Raw genomic sequence first — 18,291 nt, 5'->3', positions numbered from 1 at the left:
TTGTAATTCCATATCCTGATGCTTAAAGTACTTGCCAATTTCCCTTCCAGCTGGGCATTTAAAATGCACAAGTCTGAGGCAGTGGATATCGCTAAAGGCAAAGGCTGGAGAGTCTGTGCATGAGTTTGTGGTTTCGGAGGGAGGAGAGGTCTGAGAGGGCAGGCAGACTAAGGGGGCTTGCCACCTCGACCAGCAGCAGTGGGAAACACCTGGCCACTGAACTGCTAGTCACCTGCAATTTTGGCCTCAGGTGTGTGGGTGCCGTGCTTCTTACAATAATGCAGTAAATTATTGTCTACCGGTAACGTCAGGTTCAGAGAGCTTTAAATTTCTCCTCCTCTTTTGAATCTGAATTAAAGATATTTTGACAGGTTCAGACAGTTTTCACCTCATTGTTTCTGACAGTGTGGAGATTTTAAGCCAATTCTAAATGTACCCCGAGAAAATGTCTCTATGCACTGAAAACCCTCCCTCTGCTAATCAATTATTACTCAGTCATAGTTAGGTATCTTTTATTATCGTTTTAGTATGGAAGAGTTGTAATGATAAGTGAATAATTGTAATTCAAGTATCATAATAAATTTAATCCTTGGTCTGGTTCAAGAATGCATCTTGTTTGTGATGACTTTTAAAAGAATTATTGTCCAAAATTTCAGTACTAAGTATGGAGGTAATTAGTGCTCATCAAATTGGCCAAAAATACATGTAATACATGAGAAAAAATGCTAATATACCTAATATACAAAAAGCATTTAGAAATCAATGAGGAAGTTACTTTCTTAAAAGAGTAGAAAATAAGCCAAAGATAAAACACAGAGGAAGAAATGTCATAATCTCAATAATGTTCAGCTTCATTAATATGAAAGAAATGTAAATTGAAATGATTAGATACTTTTAATCTATAATAATAATAATAGTAAAAATATGAATATTGGTACAAACTTTCTGAAACACACCCCTCATGATGAAATATGTAAGCATAAATGTGGGTATATGCTTGGGTTCAGCAATTATACAAACATATTTTCAGGAATTTTTCTTATCTACCAAAATATTCACATAAGTAACAAATATATTTTTACACACATGTGTGTGTGTATCCAAATGATGTGTATCTATAGAGTACTGGGTAATTTATGGTATAAGGAAGGATGAATATTGTGTAGCCCTTCAAAAGGGTTGATCTACATATACTGACATGAATGGTTTTCCAAGATAATATTGCTGGTGAAATAAGCATGTTGTAGCACAGGATAAACAGAGGTGTATGCATGTACATCTGAAGTATAATCAGCAAGTTGTGTGATGACAGAGCACATTATGTAGAACTTTTACTTTCAAAATACTTTGTAACTTGATTTTTAAACAAGAAATCTATGATGTTTTAAAGTTTAAAAAAACAAAGATGTTTTAAAAACAAATAAAGGCAGGTCTCCATGGTGAGTAAACGTGATCTATCTTGATATCCACCTGAAATGAAATCATAGTTTCCAAATTGGATAGCCCTCACTCTTATTTTTTTTTCCCCTTCATTAGTGTTAAGGTGTTACCCCCATGTAGATCTTACTTAGAAATTCTTAACTAGCATTTAAACTGATTGCTCCTGGCCTCAGACAAACAAATGCAGTTGTATGATCATTAGCAGTGATAATTTTATAAAGTAGGAGAAGGTAACATGACTGTCTCTCACATCACATAGTTTGTGATCATTTGACAGTATGTCAGTGTTAGATGTCTGGTTGTTGGTGAAGGCTGGATATTTTGATATAGCATCCAATACAGTGTTGTATATATTTATATTTGCAAAAATTATAGCTTAGGCTTCCCTGGTGGCTCAGTGGTTGAGAGTCCGCCTGCCGATGCAGGGGACACGGGTTCGTGCCCCAGTCCGGGAAGATCCCACATGCCAAGGAGGGGCTGGACCTGTGAGCCATGGCCGCTGAGCCTGCGCGTCCGGAGCCTGTGCTCCACAACGGGAGAGGCCACATCAGTGAGAGGCCCACGTACCACACAAAAAATAAATAAATAAGTATAGCTTTTCTTTATTAAAGCAAGGATGAAGCAGGGATTCATTTTTTTTTTTAAATGTAGAAATAAGCTACCAGCTTCTTTTAGTCTAATAGCAAGCATTCTGATCCACAAGGGTTTTCTAGACTCTTAATATCTGTGAAATGAAAAGTTCATTTAAGTATTTTTACTTTTCAGTCATAAAATATTCTACCTGCACATCCAGGTTTTATGTTCCTATTTTTCTTCTTCTCTTTTTATCAACAGCATGTTCACCAGTGCATGGTTACCACATTGCCTCTTTTATCTCCAGCAATAAAATTAATTGGAAGCATATTCAACTTACTTATGAGCAATAGTCAATGATGTTGTCAAGTGATTATGCCTCCTTAGAAGTAGGATATGCTTTTCTAGTGAATATCACTCTGATAATCACATAGTCCCTAAAACTCAGGTGTGCTGGAGGGTAACATTTTCAGTAAGCCAATTTATTATTTATTTCTGCCCCATAACAGAAAATTTAACTTCATCAATTCTTTTTCTTAATTTACTTTATTCAAGTATAGCTGATTTACAGTGTTGTGTTAATTTCTGCTGTACAGCAAAATGATTCAGTTATATATATATATATATATATATATATATATATATATATATATTCTTTCTCATATTCTTTTCCATTATGGTTTATCATAAGATACTGAATATAGTTCCCTGTGCTATACAGTAATTTCATCAATTCTGAGTATTCATAGTCCAGCCCATTGATATCTTCATTGCTCAGTTTTTTAAAACACTGTCCCACTTAGAGTTGAAACCTCTTCTCAGATGCTTCCCTCACACTCTCCCTAGGGATTGCTTCACATTGCATCACATAGTTTGTCACATTGTGAACATTGTTGATTAAGAGGTTGCTCTCTGCTCTTGGCCTCGTCATTTCATTCCTATCTTGGCCTTTGTTTGCAAACGTATCCCCTCCCCCCACTGTTTCTCTGTGCATTCTCCATACAGTGCTCCCCCAACAATGACTAATTACTTCGAGTTCAGCTTCCATACCTCCAAGGTGCTCAGCTGGGGTGGCTTGTGCCATTTCTTCTGCCATGGGGTACCCACATCTTCTGCCATGGGATACCCACATCTTCTGCCATGGGGTACCCACTACTATGGAACGTAGTAGCAGGCCTGCCAGAAATCTCTCTGAACTAACTTCTGTATCATTGTTGCAGGGGCCCATGGGAACTTTAAGATCTTTTCATCAGACACGTTGGAGTTGAAGGAAACTAGGGAGGGGGAAGTTTCTAGGCTTTCTATGCTTAGACACACCCTGTTGCCATCTCTACTTCCTTATTCCTAGAGCCTTTTGCAAGAAATGAATCTGTGAAGCAACAGCCTCCCAAAAATCTCAGCTAGAAAATGAATTATGATACCTTGATATATAGTCAGATTCTTCAAATTTTAAAGGGAAATCCTATTATGATCTTCTGTGACCAAGACTTCTCTCCTGCTACTAATTATTCTATATTTCTTTCTTATGTTCGTACTTCCTTTGTTCTGGGTCTGGGTTTTTTTTTTTTCCCTTTTCTTCTGGTGGTCAGGTGGTGGTGGTGTTGGAACTGAAGGGAAGAACTGGGTCTGTGGGCTTGCATTTCCTTTCAGGCTTTTCTCCTAACTCCATCCCAGACTCAGACTCTGAAGCCAGCAATGTGATGTCTTTGTTCTTTGGTCCCATTTCTGACAACCACCTCATGAGTCAAATAGCCACCCTATGTCTTCAGTGTTCACACTGGGGAGGTCTTTGGGGGGCAGGGAGGAGTGGTTATATTAAAGATATATATCAAAAAAACACATCAGTTAATAAAACATGTCCGTTACACGATTAGAGTAGTCTTCATCGGAAGTAAAACAAACTACTGTGTAATCATTTGCTGTGTCTTGGGAAAAGCTTTTCAAATGTATAGTTTAAAAAACCACAGTAGGAGAGCTATTTTGTTAACACTGGTATCAGTTCTGTTAAATCAGGGTGTTTCTAAACAGTGAAAAAATGAATAAAGCAGAAACGAACACACCATTGTAAAGCAAGTATACTCCAATAAAGGTGTTAAAAAAATGTATTGACTTTTCTTCGAATTAATTTAATGAAAGGATTTTGACTCAGGGAGTTGCAGGAGTATAGGCTAGTGTCACAGCCTACAGACAATATAGTCCACATAGGGGGAGCCATATACATTGTGGTTAAGACCATTGACTCCGATACCAGACCACCTATTTTCAGTCCTGGCTCTACCACTTAATAGTTAACATAACCTCTCTTACTCGCAGTTTTCTCATTTGTAAACTGGAGATTATATATATATATATATATATAAAACATGGTTGGAAGCATTAACTGAGATATTTCACATAAAGCAGCACAACGTCTGGCATACTCAGCCCTAAGAAAGTGTTTGCTAACATTATTGTTATGATGTTTATTTTCCTTTCACGGAAAATCTCACAGATGAAACAATAAAACTAAAACTGAGTTACTAACATCAAGAGAAAAACATGGGTGATTTCAGCTAGCCAGTGGGCAGATTTCAGAATGTGTTATAAACTAATTTCATATAGGTTTGAGTTGAGGAATTGAGAAGGCAAAAAAAGCCTGAATAGGAACAAAGTAATAGCAGAGTTGATTTTGTGTTCTGGTAAGAAAATTTGGGGAAACCCCAAGTAACTGTAGATCATGGATTAAAGATATATATATATAGACCACATAAGGATCATGGGTTAATGACTTTGTCCCCTTTCACCCTTACTTGGAAAATTAAGTGTACTGGCTGATTCTTAAATATTCTGATCTTCCTTCAACAAGTGTTTAACAGGAAAGATCATAGTCCTGCTTTCCTGTTACAACTTACTAGTAGTAGGGTCTTTTGCTTGTGGTTGTTCATTTTCTTGTGCTTTACTTATACCTATTTTGAAACTTACAGGTATAGATACCTAGTAATCAAAGTAAAAATTTTATTTATGTCCCATCACTAAGGAGAAGCTAAGCCAAAAGGTCAACATTAGCTATTTAATAAGTTTCAGGGCGTAGATGAATTGGTTTTTTAAAGGTTTGCTTTGGAGTAATGCAAAGTTTTAAAACAAAACAATTGAAGAGACGAAGTTATAATGAAAGTTATTCCAACCAGTTATTCTGGTTAGAATATTTAGGGCTCTGTTAAGTAATGTAATCCTTGTCCACAGAAAAAGGCTAACGTGCTTTTGACGGAGTCATCTGTCTTTGCAAGGCAAACTAAGGATTGCTTTTATTTAAGAAGAAAAAAAGACACTCAAACCACTTGATAATTCCAACACTATTCATGACTTGCAGTGCTGACATTCTATAGATTGATGTAGTCTTCAAGTGCGGAAAATACTGAGTCATACAAAAGATGAGACGTTTTAATAATGAAAAAAATATTTATGCAGTCAGCAGATTGTCAGTTAAGGTGGTTTAGATTATAAAAGTCACCCAACGGAGACTTTGTCAGGTTGCAAATTATTCTGACCACAAAATTATTTGAAAATGAATAAAGCAAACTTAGAGTGAATTGGTACATCCCAGATCCTTTTATTTCTTCTTCCTGTTTCTCTTTATCCTTCTCTTCTTCTTTTGAAATGGGAAAGGAAAACTATTGACTCTGTATCTAAACATAATGCTAGTATACATGAGAAAAAGCTTAAGATGGAGCTAATCTTTTGGCATTCTAGAAGTGCTGCTTTTTCCCAGGATACAAATACTATAAACCAGAGATTTTGCCTTGTGGTTCTATGAGGTGCTTCTCTGACTCCTTTTATTTGTTCTTCCTCCCTTTATGTAATCTGTTTTGTAGATTGTCTTAATGTCTCGTATCAATGACTGACTAATTGTATCTGTTTTATAATGACACACATTGTTTTATAAAATTCTTTACCAAGTTGAAGGACAAGCAATGAAATCACTAAAGCTGTTTTAGTGACAATTACATTGAAAACCGTACTGGCTCATTTAACCATTCAATTTCTGACATCCAGCCCAGACTTAAAACAGGTTTAGAATCAGAGTCATATTTTCTATTTCCTCTTTGATATACTTCATCCTAATCATTCTAGCTTTGAGTTGGAATTCATACATGTTCACATATTTTCCTTTTGTACTACTATTTTTAAAGTTATCTGTAAATTTCATTTTCTGGCTTTGAGATATGGATTTTTATAAGCCATCTTAATAGTTTCTGAAAGAAAAGACAATAAAAATAAGTAAATTTAGTCACTACCTTAGTCCAAAAGTGTCATTTGATGGTTGCTGAGAAGTATGAACTGAAGCGCTGCCTAAATGCCCAAAGACCGGTTATATCATTTTCCCCCATATCAGTTCCTTTTGGGATTAGAAGTAAGAAATCTTCATTTATATTATTTTATTTATTATTCACACTTACTCTAGTAAGATAAAACCATAGTAAAGACTGTGTACCATGCAAATAGCACTGCTCTAGTCTAAAGTTTTTTTGTCACCTACTGTGTTGGTTGGCTTTTTGAAAATTGTGAGCTCAATTGTCTTTTTGGTTTCTATATGTAGTGCATTGTAGATTTTGCCCATTTTTGAATGCTACATATATTGATTCTTTTCTATTTCTCATTGTCACCTTTTCTAGGTCTACAGCATCAAGACAAGAGTAAGGACTCAGCATGGTACTGAAACACACAGTATTAGCAAGTTAGATTGAAGCGTGAATCCATGGGCCCACTGGGAAAAGATGCTACCAGGGTTTGTCATTCTGCAGTGGGACACAGTAGACATGGAAGGAAAAGAGGAAGTGTTATCCAGATGACTTTGGTTTGGAGCCTTTTTTTTTTTTTTTTTTTTTTTTTTTTTTTTTCTTTTTTTGCGGTATGCGGGCCTCTCACTCCTGTGGCCTCTCCCGTTGCGGAGCACAGGCTCCGGATGCGCAGGCCCAGCGGCCATGGCTCACGGGCCCAGCCGCTCCGCGGCATATGGGATCCTCCCAGACCGGGGCACGAACCCGTATCCCCTGCATCGGCAGGCGGACTCTCAACCACTGCGCCACCAGGGAGGCCCTGGAGCCTTTTCTTGAGAAAGCAGAGTGGGTCATAGACATTGAAGAAAAGCATTTTTGTTTATTTTTTCCCTCATCTGAGCCTTTGCCAACTGTGCAACTCTCTTTAACTTTTTGTCTTGCTTTTAACAATACATCGTTTAATTTTTGTTTCAGTTCGACACTTTTTTTTTAGTTGTTGTTTTTTTTTTTTTTTTCTTTTTGAACCAACCACCTTGTCAGGAAAAGATGAACCACAAAGAAAATGATCATTCTTTCAGGAGTACAATTTTGTAGCTCTATGTGCATCTATTTTTGTAAAAATACAGAAAGTTTGATTTAGCATTGATGGGCTAATTTTGAGGGATGTGATTTTTTTTTTTAATATTGTAAGAATTGTTAAGTTCTGTTTAAAGAACTTGCTCTCAGAGAAGCACTGGCAAAAATGTTTAAAATGCTTGGCTTTAAGATGTCTGTGATATGCTCTGTGCTTTCTAGCTTACCTCAAATGTTTGATAGTTTTTCCTTTTTACAAAAGTAGCACCATAGCCAAGCCAATATGGTATTATTTTACATTCAATCTCAGTGAAGATTTAATTCCATGCTAGATCACTTAGCTCTGAGTTATATGTAAAGCTTGAAAAGGAAGTTTTTTAATGATCACACTAAAGAAAGGCTATTTCATTACTTTGATTTCTCCTAAAGACTGCTTGGAGGTTGACTGAGAAGAAAGTTGGCATAAACTTTCAATCAGATGGAGAGTTTGCCTAGAGTATATAATTATCTTTCTAGTCCATCTGACTTTGAAAAATGGAACCAGAATTTATATCCAACTACTGGAAAAAAAAAAAAAAACATTGAATCATGCTACCTTTTAGTGCCAGTGACTTATTTTTCTTGTTTATAATTATTCATTCATGGCAATTTTTTGCCATATTTTAAGTGAAATTTTTTTTTCCTGAAGATAGTTTGAAGGGATAATATTTGGGAAGGTACTAGACACATCACAAATCCTGTAATTCAATGGCTGTTTCAGAAAGTGTTACCCATCATTTTAAATTGAAAAATAATGTATTGCATATGTAATATTTTAAATCAGTTTTTGCGTCTTTTTTGTCTGTTTAACTCTGGTTTTAGTTGATTTAGTTCTTTTTAAGAAAAAAATGGGGGAAGATAAATTTAAATTGGGATTTATACTACAATTACTGAAATTAGGTTAATAAATTGACAACTTATTATCTGAAATTTATTACTGAGGACTCAGGATTCAACTTGACATGGCCCTCAGGATCTAAATAAGAAAAAGTTGGGATTATCATTAAACTGCTATTAGGAAAAGATTAGGTTTATAAAAGTAGCCGTTATTGGTATTTTAAGGACTTTCAATGTAAAGTCCATTCTTTCTTTCATCTGCTTCCAGAGATGGCTCATATTAAATAGGTAGTATTATATAGAAGTTTTAGTTTGTTAAAAATGTTTCTCAAATTTTTCCCATCCCTGTCCTCACCCATGTGAAATTAAATGTTTAGTGAAATACATTTTCCATCTTAAATAGTGTGAACTATTTAACTATTCATATGTGTGAACATTTTAGATATAGGAACAACATAGTCTCTGATTAGCTAGGCAGAGTTCTCACAGAAAATTTTCAAATATTTCCCTTAACTCTATTTTTATGCCATAGTCTTCTTTCCTGGTGCATCTTATGAGTTATAAATCTATACACTCTCTTGTATTTTCATCACTATATTGCTTCTTAACCAGACTCCTCTTAACACAGTATACACATTTAACCTAATGTGAGGTCCAAACGTAAGGAATCTTCCACTTACTAATGATATGAACTTAGATTTCTAGGGAGTGGCTTGGTTAAATTATCTACGTTTTGATCTACAATTTGATTTGATACAATTATTTGTAATCTGCCTAAGTCTGTGTAGCACAAGGTGGAATGAATCTATAAAATTTGTTTTACTTTGTGTCCTTCTGAATTCTCAAAGACCAGTGTTCAGTAGCTCCCATGGGATGACTCAATGGGGATATTTATTTTCCTCCTCTTCCCTTGGAACCTGTTAATTTCCTTTGCATCTTCTCTTAGAACAGTGTTGTACTCCAACTCATTCAGATCATTCAATTGGATTTTCCCAATTATGGGAAGAAACGTATTGACTTTCTGCCCGTTTCCTTACTCTCCACTGAATTGAATTTAAGTTGAGAGAGCTGACAATTAGATAGCTTCACCCTGAATTTAGGGTGACACTCTGCCCTGTGTCACTCCTGGTAACTATCTGATAAAACATTCCTTGGCTCTGAGGACCCAAGAAAAGTTGGGCATCTGAATTCTGCTGTACACAGGAGAGATTTGTGAATGAGATCCCCCTGATAACAGGCCCAGGTGTTGCTGGCACATCGCAGGGACTGGATCCATGCATATACAAGGACTGGATCAAAATGTGAGTCAAAAAAGATGAGTGCCTGTCTCTGTAATTGTCTCACATCCCATTGCTACAATCATATTACTATTACCACCAAAGTCATAAAAGAGGATGAGTTGTAATTTAATATGATTCTGAGTTTAAGTTTAAAATGCTGTCACTCTCTGGGTTGGTTTTCTCACACCAGAATGATACTGTTAATTTTGGAGGCTTCCAGACTGCTTTATTGAGGGCTACCTCTCCAATTTCATTTGGAACCACTCCACCTTTGGTTATTTTATAAATTAGGCTTCATTCAACCTTTCTAAAGATCTGTGAGCTAGACCCTAGAAAATCATCTCATTGATTTGCCATCTAATCTATGCTTCAACCACTAAACTATCATGAAATAAGAAACAACAAAATAGTGATTAGGTAGATCTTTACAGGTTATTTGTTTCCTCACTGTTTATTTGAAAAGCACCTCTGAAGGTAAAAATCAATGCTTCATCTTAAGAAGGTTAACCATCCCCCCCTAACTTTCCCCTTTAGCTTTTTTCCTCTCTCTTTCCTCTTAGAGTTATTTACATTACTATTTTAAACAAAAATGGCCGGGATTGCTCTACATTTTGCAAAGGATAATAAATGGTTTGCAAATAATTGAGAAATTAATTTCTTCAACGTTGTAAAAACTTTTTAAAAAAAAATTCTAGGCACTGGCATAAACTGTGCCCTTGAGGAGTTCGTTATTCATTATTCAAATGGCAATCAGAAACTATATTTTTAGAAACTGCCTTCCATCCCTTACTGAGTGCCCCTTGGTTATGCAATGTTTGCCAAATTAAGTCAATGGGGCGATGGTACTAAGAGGTAGAAAAGGCTAGTATTTATGTTACAGTTCGACTAGAGGATAAATAGAAAAGCAGAATGAATTAATGAAAATAAAACAACAACATTGGCTTGGACATTAGGTCATTTTCTGAATTCTGGTTTAGCCATAATTAGATGTGTGTTTTGGTGCTTCATTTATTTATCTCATGAGTGAAGTGGGATAATAATACCTAACTGGCAGGCTGGAAATCATATATATATATATATATATATACATCTCAATCATCTGGCTCATAGTAGACATTCAATAAATGACAGATACTACAAAGACCTATCAGCTGAGTAAGTAAATCATAAAATTGAGCTCCAAAACATCACTTCTGTTTACTTTTCACACCCATTTCTGTAGCAATCAAATAGATATGACTGTGCTTTTCTGTAAGAAATTGTTGCGAGAGAATCTTTGCCTTCTACTAGATGTTGAAGAAAAAACGTAAATTTCTAAATTATCTCTATTTTAGTGTGCTGTTTATGAAGGAAAATAAATTAGCCTTTTAGTGGTATGTAGACCCAACTCTGAGTTTTCTTACATGTTCTAAACTTTTATTCATCCAGGACCCCGTGTATTATTGTCCCCAAAATTAAAGTGACAGTTTCATGAAATCACCAAAGTTTTAATTTTTTCATTATATTTTGGGCTTCCTTAGCACCTAGAATAAAAACATCTCTTTTGAAGTTATCCCATTTTTTTTTTACTTAACTTGGAGAAAAAATTGCAAAATATGGTGGAAAAAATGTTCTGCATGAAAAAAAAAACCCAACCCTTTATGATCTCAGTCGGCAGATTTATTCTACTTGAGAAAAAAAGAAACAACTTCATTGGAAGCAGATGTTGACACTGTGTCAGTTATTGAAGATGGAAAGGGTTCACTTGAGCCATTGTGGTTACAAAGGGGTATCGATGGCTGTTAAAATTCCTGTGATTGAGCATCTTCACAGCAGACAGGACAGCAGAAAAGCTGAAACTATGAGACCAAGACTGAAATAAGCCTGCCAATTTTAATGTACAGGACCGTAAGGACTCAGTTGTTTTTCTTCCTCCTTCAGGATAAAAGACATATCTTTCAAAAAATTTAAGGCAGCTTGAGAGAGAAATTAAAATGTATTCTCTAAAAACATGGCCCTAGAATCCTTTAAATCTATTATTAAACATTAAAACTATTATTTAAGTCATTTTAGAAAAATCAAGGTAAAATTTAGTTTAATAATATATGTTGAAGAAACAGACTCACAGACATAGAGAACAGAGTTGTGGTTGCCAAGGGAGAGGTGGGGTGGGAGGAGGAAGGATTGGGAGTTTGGGATTAGCAGATGCAAACTAGTATATATAGAGTGGATAAACAACAAGGTCCTACTGTATAGCACAGGGAACTATATTCAATATCCTGTGAAAAACCATAATGGAAAAGAACATGAAAAAGAATATATATATGTATAACTGAGTCACTTTGCTGTACCACTCTACCACAGAAATTAACACAACATTGTAAATCAACTATACTTCAATAAAATAAAAAATAATAATAATGTATGTTGAAGAAGGATATGTAAACTACACACAAATGGAGAGTGGGGAACGGGTGAGGCCTGCAAGGGAGCCTCAGTTCTAATAGCTTCAAAATGTTAATTAATTGGTAACTTGGTCATGGAGATTGGGCACAGAACAGACTTTCAGAATTTTCAGTAGGTTTTTTTTCTTTTAGTGCTCACTGGGAATTTCCCTCTGTACACTTTCCAAATTATAGAAATAGTCATTATAATTAAAATATCATACTCTTCTTATTCCTTTTATTGTCCATTGTGCTTTTTTGTCTGTTTGAAAAATATTTTTATAGTTTCAGATAATTGATCAAACAAATGTTCTCTTGAAAATGCCAATTAATTTGATCCAATACAATTATCTAAATCTTCTTTTAAAGTTTAAAGAAATGATAATTGAGTTAAGTGTAATTTACCAATTCTTTTGTGTAAATAAACAATGACACCTAGAAAATGCCACGTCATCATCGATTAGCTTCCTTGTTAATAATTTCTGGACTACTAAATTTTGCCCTAAGAATAACTTTTTTAGAATACAAGATTCTTTAATTAGTATTTTTTTGGTATATGCATAAGATGTGAAGTTTTCTAATGATATCTCTTACTGATAAGAGATACTGATAGAGGTGTACGTTTTTTTCTATGCTGTGGCTAGGGCAAAAATTAATGATTATTTACACACTTGATTTAATTTCTTAGACTATTTACAATCTTGGATATTGTATCTGATTTAAAATTACTATTCCATACATTTTTCTGGATATGCAATATGGGGAAGGGTCTTCATGTGAATTCTTTGTATTTTAAACTGCATATATTGAAAGGGAAAACATAGATTCAATTTGCTTTCATCACATAAATCTAGATAAGGTGAAAGCTTTTATAAAAAAATACATAGTATGGTGAACTTTATATTTGTCACTTGATTAAGTGAACTGAAAACTTGTAATATCAATGTTATCTTAGAACCCTGAAATACAAAAAAAAATTCCAGATTTATTAGTTTTGTGGGCAATTTTATGCTATCTTCATTTTACATATCCAGAAAGAGAAATTAACTAATCTTAGCTCTGTTGTCATTCTTAATTTACAAAATATATGTAATTCATAAAACTTTTCGCTTCAGAAGCTAATTATAAAATCATATTTTTTGTTGTTTTTCATGGGGTTGGAGGAAGAGACATTTTTGTATTTCTATTCACTCTTCAAATGCAGGTCTCATAACTATATGTTGATGATATGAGATGATGGAGTACTTTGTAATAAAAACAAATGTCATCTTCAATTTTTTCAATAAATAACTTAATGTGAACTTAATGTTTATATTTTAATGTAGCAATTTGGTTTTGTCTGCGTTTCTTGACAATTAACTAAAGCTCTCTCTTTTCTTCTTATTCAATTAAAGCAAACTACAAATATCTTTAGAAATTAAACCACCTTAGTTTTTTTTAATGAGGTTAATTTCTATAGCCAAGGGATTTATATGTTATAGTGAGGATTGTATGGTTACAAAACAAGTGTTTATAATAGAGCAAGTGAAATGGGCCATAGCAATTACATAATAACAGGAGGCTTGTGAATTTTTTAACACAATGCTTCTGAAGTTATCAATTAACTCTTTGGGAGAGGTGTACTTTGTTGTTTTGCTTTTACATTTGTTGATAGGGAGCTTCTGTAAGTAGTGTGGTAGAACAAACAAAACTTTCCTGACAATTCATTGAGATTGAAGAAGTGTACGTGGAAAGGAGAAGTCCAAGACCTTATTTTTAAAGGAAGCTGGAGTTTCTCTACAGGGGCCTTCTATTTTCTTATTAAATGAATTTGTAACGTGAAAATGCAAAGCCTGGAGATAAGCATTTTGATTAGTAGACCCTCATCATCACAGGTGAAATAATGCGGCACAGCCTTCTCAACTGTCTGCCATATTTAGACTAGACAAGTGTAATGAGTTTTCTATGTTGCTGTAAAAAGTTACCACAATCTTAATGGCTAAAGACAACACAAATTTACGATCTTATGTCTCTATAAATCAAATATCCAGCACCAGTCTTGGTGGGCTATAATTAAACTGTCAGCTGCATTCTTTCTGGATATAAGGGAGAATCTGTTCCTTTGGTGTTTCCAGCTTCTAGAGTCCTTGGCTAATGGCCTCCTTCCTCCATCTTCAAAGCCAACAATGGCTGGTCAAGTCTTTCTCACATGGGATCACTCTGACCCTCTCTTTTGCCTCTCTTTTACAAGTTTTAAAGACCTTTGTAATTGCATTGGATAATCTCTCCATCTCAAGGTTCTTAATTTTTAAAAAGTCCTTAAATGTAAGGTAACATATTCACAGGTTCTGGGGGTTAGGAAGTGAACATTTGAGTGGGCATTATTTAACCTACCACAATTACTATCAGATTTCAGTTAATTTTTATCAGCCTTTTAATCTAAGAGGGTTTAATATATCACTGGAACTAGCAAGGTGTGTTCCATGTTTGCAATGGTCATCTGTGTAGGATTAATCTACATTCACTTAAATAATTGCACATAAAGGAAATTCTTGTTGCTATTTTAAACATTTATGTGGTTATTATAGTGTCTTCGAATCCAAAGGGTTATGTTGTCTTTATGTCAGACAGGCACTCAGGGGGGTGGTGAGCAGGACATCTGGTACAGATTCTTCCTAGCTGAAGTGTGTTTTCTCTGGGGACAATCAACTACCATTTAATTGTTTTGCTTCCTTTTTTGGGAATATATGCCCATTGTGTGATGTCCTAAGTTTCCAAGCATCTCATTTGACCTGCTTATACACATTTGACTAAATATCCATATATGACTACATTGACTACATTGGTAAAGCTTTTACATTTCTGTCCAGATTGAATACTTACATCTGTTATTAGTTAAGCAGGGGAAAAACTATTATGGAAAGCAAACATGTTTTGTTACATTTAATGTGTAAAGTAGGTACCTAGACTCTAGAATGCTGTTGATCAATAAATGAACTAGAATCTCTTAGAAACAACACTTAAGCCCAACTGTTTTACTTTCCATACCAAGTTTGGCTGTGGCTGAATGAAGAACACCAACATTGATCTTTGCTTTGCACTTGTACAAAAGACTATTTGCAGGAAGACAAATATAGCAACAGAGGATTTAATATCTTGCCAAAAAATACAAAATCTGTTCCGCTTTAAGCACAACACTCTATCCTTTTCTTGTGGATCTTGCTAAAAGGAAAATATAGCTTTAAACTACCCCATTCCTTCTGCTGGAAGTTCCCTAATCTTTTTCAAATGGGCTATGTGTGGTTTTGTGGAGCTTTATGTTTCCAAAAGAAAATGGCTATATGAGAAATCCATCTAGTGTTAGCATTTTTCATAAAAAAAAAAAAATCAACTCCTAAATCAAAGATGAGAGTCAGCAGTAACTAAGAAAATCACACTTTGGTGGGTTCAGGACTAACCAAGGATCACTGGGTGATGTTTTGTCTTTTGTTTGTATTGAACCAAAAGTAATAATAAAAAATTGGCTTCAACAAACTAAGTGTTGTTGTTTTTTTGCCTTAGAATGTGGGTGTTTCACTCTGAATGTTGTCTGATGGGTAAATGGACTAGTCCAGATTTTGCTATAACGTGGGTAATGACATTGACTCTTCTGTCTCTTATGTTGTATACACAGAATTTTGAAAGCAGTTTTGCAAACATCACCAAGAAAATAACCCTTTCACAGTGATAGCTTTACCAGATATCTCTGTGTGGGATTTTAAAACAAACACAAGGCTGTTTGGAAATACTTGGTATATATAAATATACAAAGTATGCTGACCAGTGCTAACAGCTGTAAGGTGTACTCCCTCATTCCTTGAGCAGAATATTTTTGGTGGCAGTAGTAGTTATTTTTTCCATCTTTACTTGTCATTTCACCCTTTTGTCTCCACCCACTCACCCATCCACTATCTCCTCTGAAAACACCTACTTAACACCCTTCCCCATTCCTCCACACTGCTTCCAAGAGAATCATTTCAGTAGATTCCCACTGGAAAATGTGGGCGGTGCCTTGAAGGAATGTTTGAGTTGTACTATATTGTAAAGGTTGAGCTTCGGGGAACTAGCTTGCACTTGCTCTGACACCAGCCCTGCACACAGCCCAGACACTCCTCAGGCCAGATTCCATTAAGGCTTGTCATTGCGAGGGGAGGGAAAGTCCTCTTGAGAGTGGCCATCCTGCCGTGAAGATTCCAAAGATCAGAGTAATCACTTTAAGTGTGTATTATCAGGTTCTTATCAAGGCACTCATCCATTTATGAAAATAAGCATATGCCTTTCTACCCAAAGCCTAAAAAGGAAGAGAGGACTCAAGAGAAGTTAAAAATAAAAGTCACTTCTTAGAGCATTTTGACAGGTTTCGAGAGGAGAAAATATGGCAAACGTAAAAGGAGAAACCCTGGGTCCTAGGAACAGTGCCACGGGAAATTTGTTGATAACATTTAGTCCCCAATTTCCAAAGTTTCTCTATTGGTCAGATGAAGATCAAGTGAAATAAAAAGATGCAAACTGCTTTGAGAAAACAAAAAGTAGATACAAAGAGACAGGAAGGGATATGTACTAAAAGTCCTCTATATACCATGAAAAATACATGAATTTATCTCTAGGAATTTTCACAAATAACATGTGGATAGCATTATTTGGGAGGTGTTAGCAATATTTAAAAAATGGGGGGACTTCCCTGGTGGTGCAGTGGTTAAGAATCCACCTGCCAATGCAGGGAACACGGGTTCGAGCCCTGGTCCGGGAAGATCCCACATGCCGTGGAGCAACTAAGCCCGTGCGCCACAACTACTGAGCCTGTGTTCCAGAGCCCGTGAGCCACAACTACTGAGCCCATGTGCCACAACTACTGAAGCCTGAACGCCTAGAGCCCGTGCACCGCAATGAAGAGTAGCCTGAACTCGCCGCAACTAGAGAAAGCTCGCCTGCAGCAACGAAGGCCCAGTGCAACAAAAACATAATAATAATTAATAAATAAATAATTTTTAAAAATGGGGATTTGAGTTTTAATGATGCTACTTAGAAGCTGTATGTCCTTGGACAATTTCCTTAACCTTTTTAAATTTCATTGTGTTCATCCATAAGATGAAGATATTTAAAATAACTACTTCATAGAGTTATGAAGACTAGTAAAATATGTAAATAATTTAACACTAGGTAAATACTATGATTTTTTATTAATCTTATTTTTCAGTAATTTGAGTAATTGAGTAAATGATCAGGGAAGCTCTTGCCCAAGGGCACTTGGCCACAAGTAAAAGCCAGGATTCAAGCCCCCAAATAGAATCTTAGAACACCACACTGTTCTCAAAGTTTTTGCTATTGTCACATCTGAATGTATTTGCCCTGAACATATTTTAATAATCTCTTAGCCAACTAGAATAAAAGAGACAGTAGGAGGACCTAAAACTAGACAGAAAGAGGGGGAAGATTCTTTAGAACAGCTAGAGTAAGGTGGCTTTCGCAAGCCAAATAGAGTTCAGACAGATTTTGCAACTGTAGAGCATTATTTGTAACTTGGGGATACAGAATCAATTCATTCAACATATTCCTCTGGTCTGAAGGATCCTGGTTATTTTTCTACTCAGGCCAATCTCAAATCTCATTAAAATAGTGCATAATGGGTTGGAAGAATCATAGCTTGTTTCTGTTGACATCTTATCATAGTTTTCATCTGAAAATGTCAACTCACTAGCTCTTTAGGGATGAGCTCTCATTTTCTCTGCTGAAAGAATCAGTGTTACATTTTAAACCTGATTATTTTATAATTAGGTTAATGTTTATGAAGTATTCTCATTTCTCACACCGAATGTGTGTTGGGGCAGGACTAATGGTAATGGAATAAATCATTTAAAAACACATGATATCTTAACTTGCAGGTTCTCTGTCAGAAGGCTAAGAAATTGCAAGATTTGGTTTTGATCTTTTTACTCTCTAATTGTCAGTTGTTTGATGTGGGAAAAAGTATTCTTCCTCATCAGTAAAAAAAGATATGGTAATCCCTGCATTGTAAAGTAGATATGTGGATTAAACGAGATAATGTATATATGCCTGTTAAACACTAGACTTCCTGGGAAGAGTATGATTTCCTGGATCAATTACTAATGGCCCCAGTTTACTAGGCACTTGTAAGAAGGACACAACAGTCACTCCGTTGAATCCTCACACAACTTTCCAAGGTGGGTTTTTTACTTCCCACATTACAGATGAGAAAGGTGAGTTGTAGAGTTTTTAGATCACTTGTCCAAAGCAGAATTAGGATTGAATGCTCAGTCTGTGTAATTTCAAAGCTCACTTCTTTTCCACTACACCAGCTGGCTTCTCAATCTACTAAAAAATTAATATTGA

General features: G+C 35.4%; 1 protein-coding gene across 4 annotated transcripts in view; it reads left to right on the top strand.

Annotated features, from left to right (window-relative positions):
* Positions 1-6,776, top strand: part of VGLL3 (vestigial like family member 3) — a 42,647-nt gene extending 35,871 nt beyond the window's left edge. For all 4 annotated transcript variants that reach the window (XM_081234485.1, XM_081234487.1, XM_081234484.1 and 1 more), the window contains exon 4: positions 6,666-6,776. In XM_081234485.1, coding sequence (XP_081090611.1) covers positions 6,666-6,709 — 44 coding nt within the window. In that variant the 3' untranslated portion in view covers positions 6,710-6,776. The remainder of the gene's footprint in view (positions 1-6,665) is intronic.
* The last annotated feature ends 11,515 nt before the right edge of the window (positions 6,777-18,291 follow it).

Source organism: Mesoplodon bidens (genome assembly GCF_964165515.1).
Source record: "Mesoplodon bidens genome assembly, chromosome: 5".
NCBI lineage: Eukaryota > Metazoa > Chordata > Mammalia > Artiodactyla > Ziphiidae > Mesoplodon > Mesoplodon bidens.
Note: the sequence above shows the minus strand (reverse complement) of the source record. Positions and strands in the feature narration are given on the sequence as shown.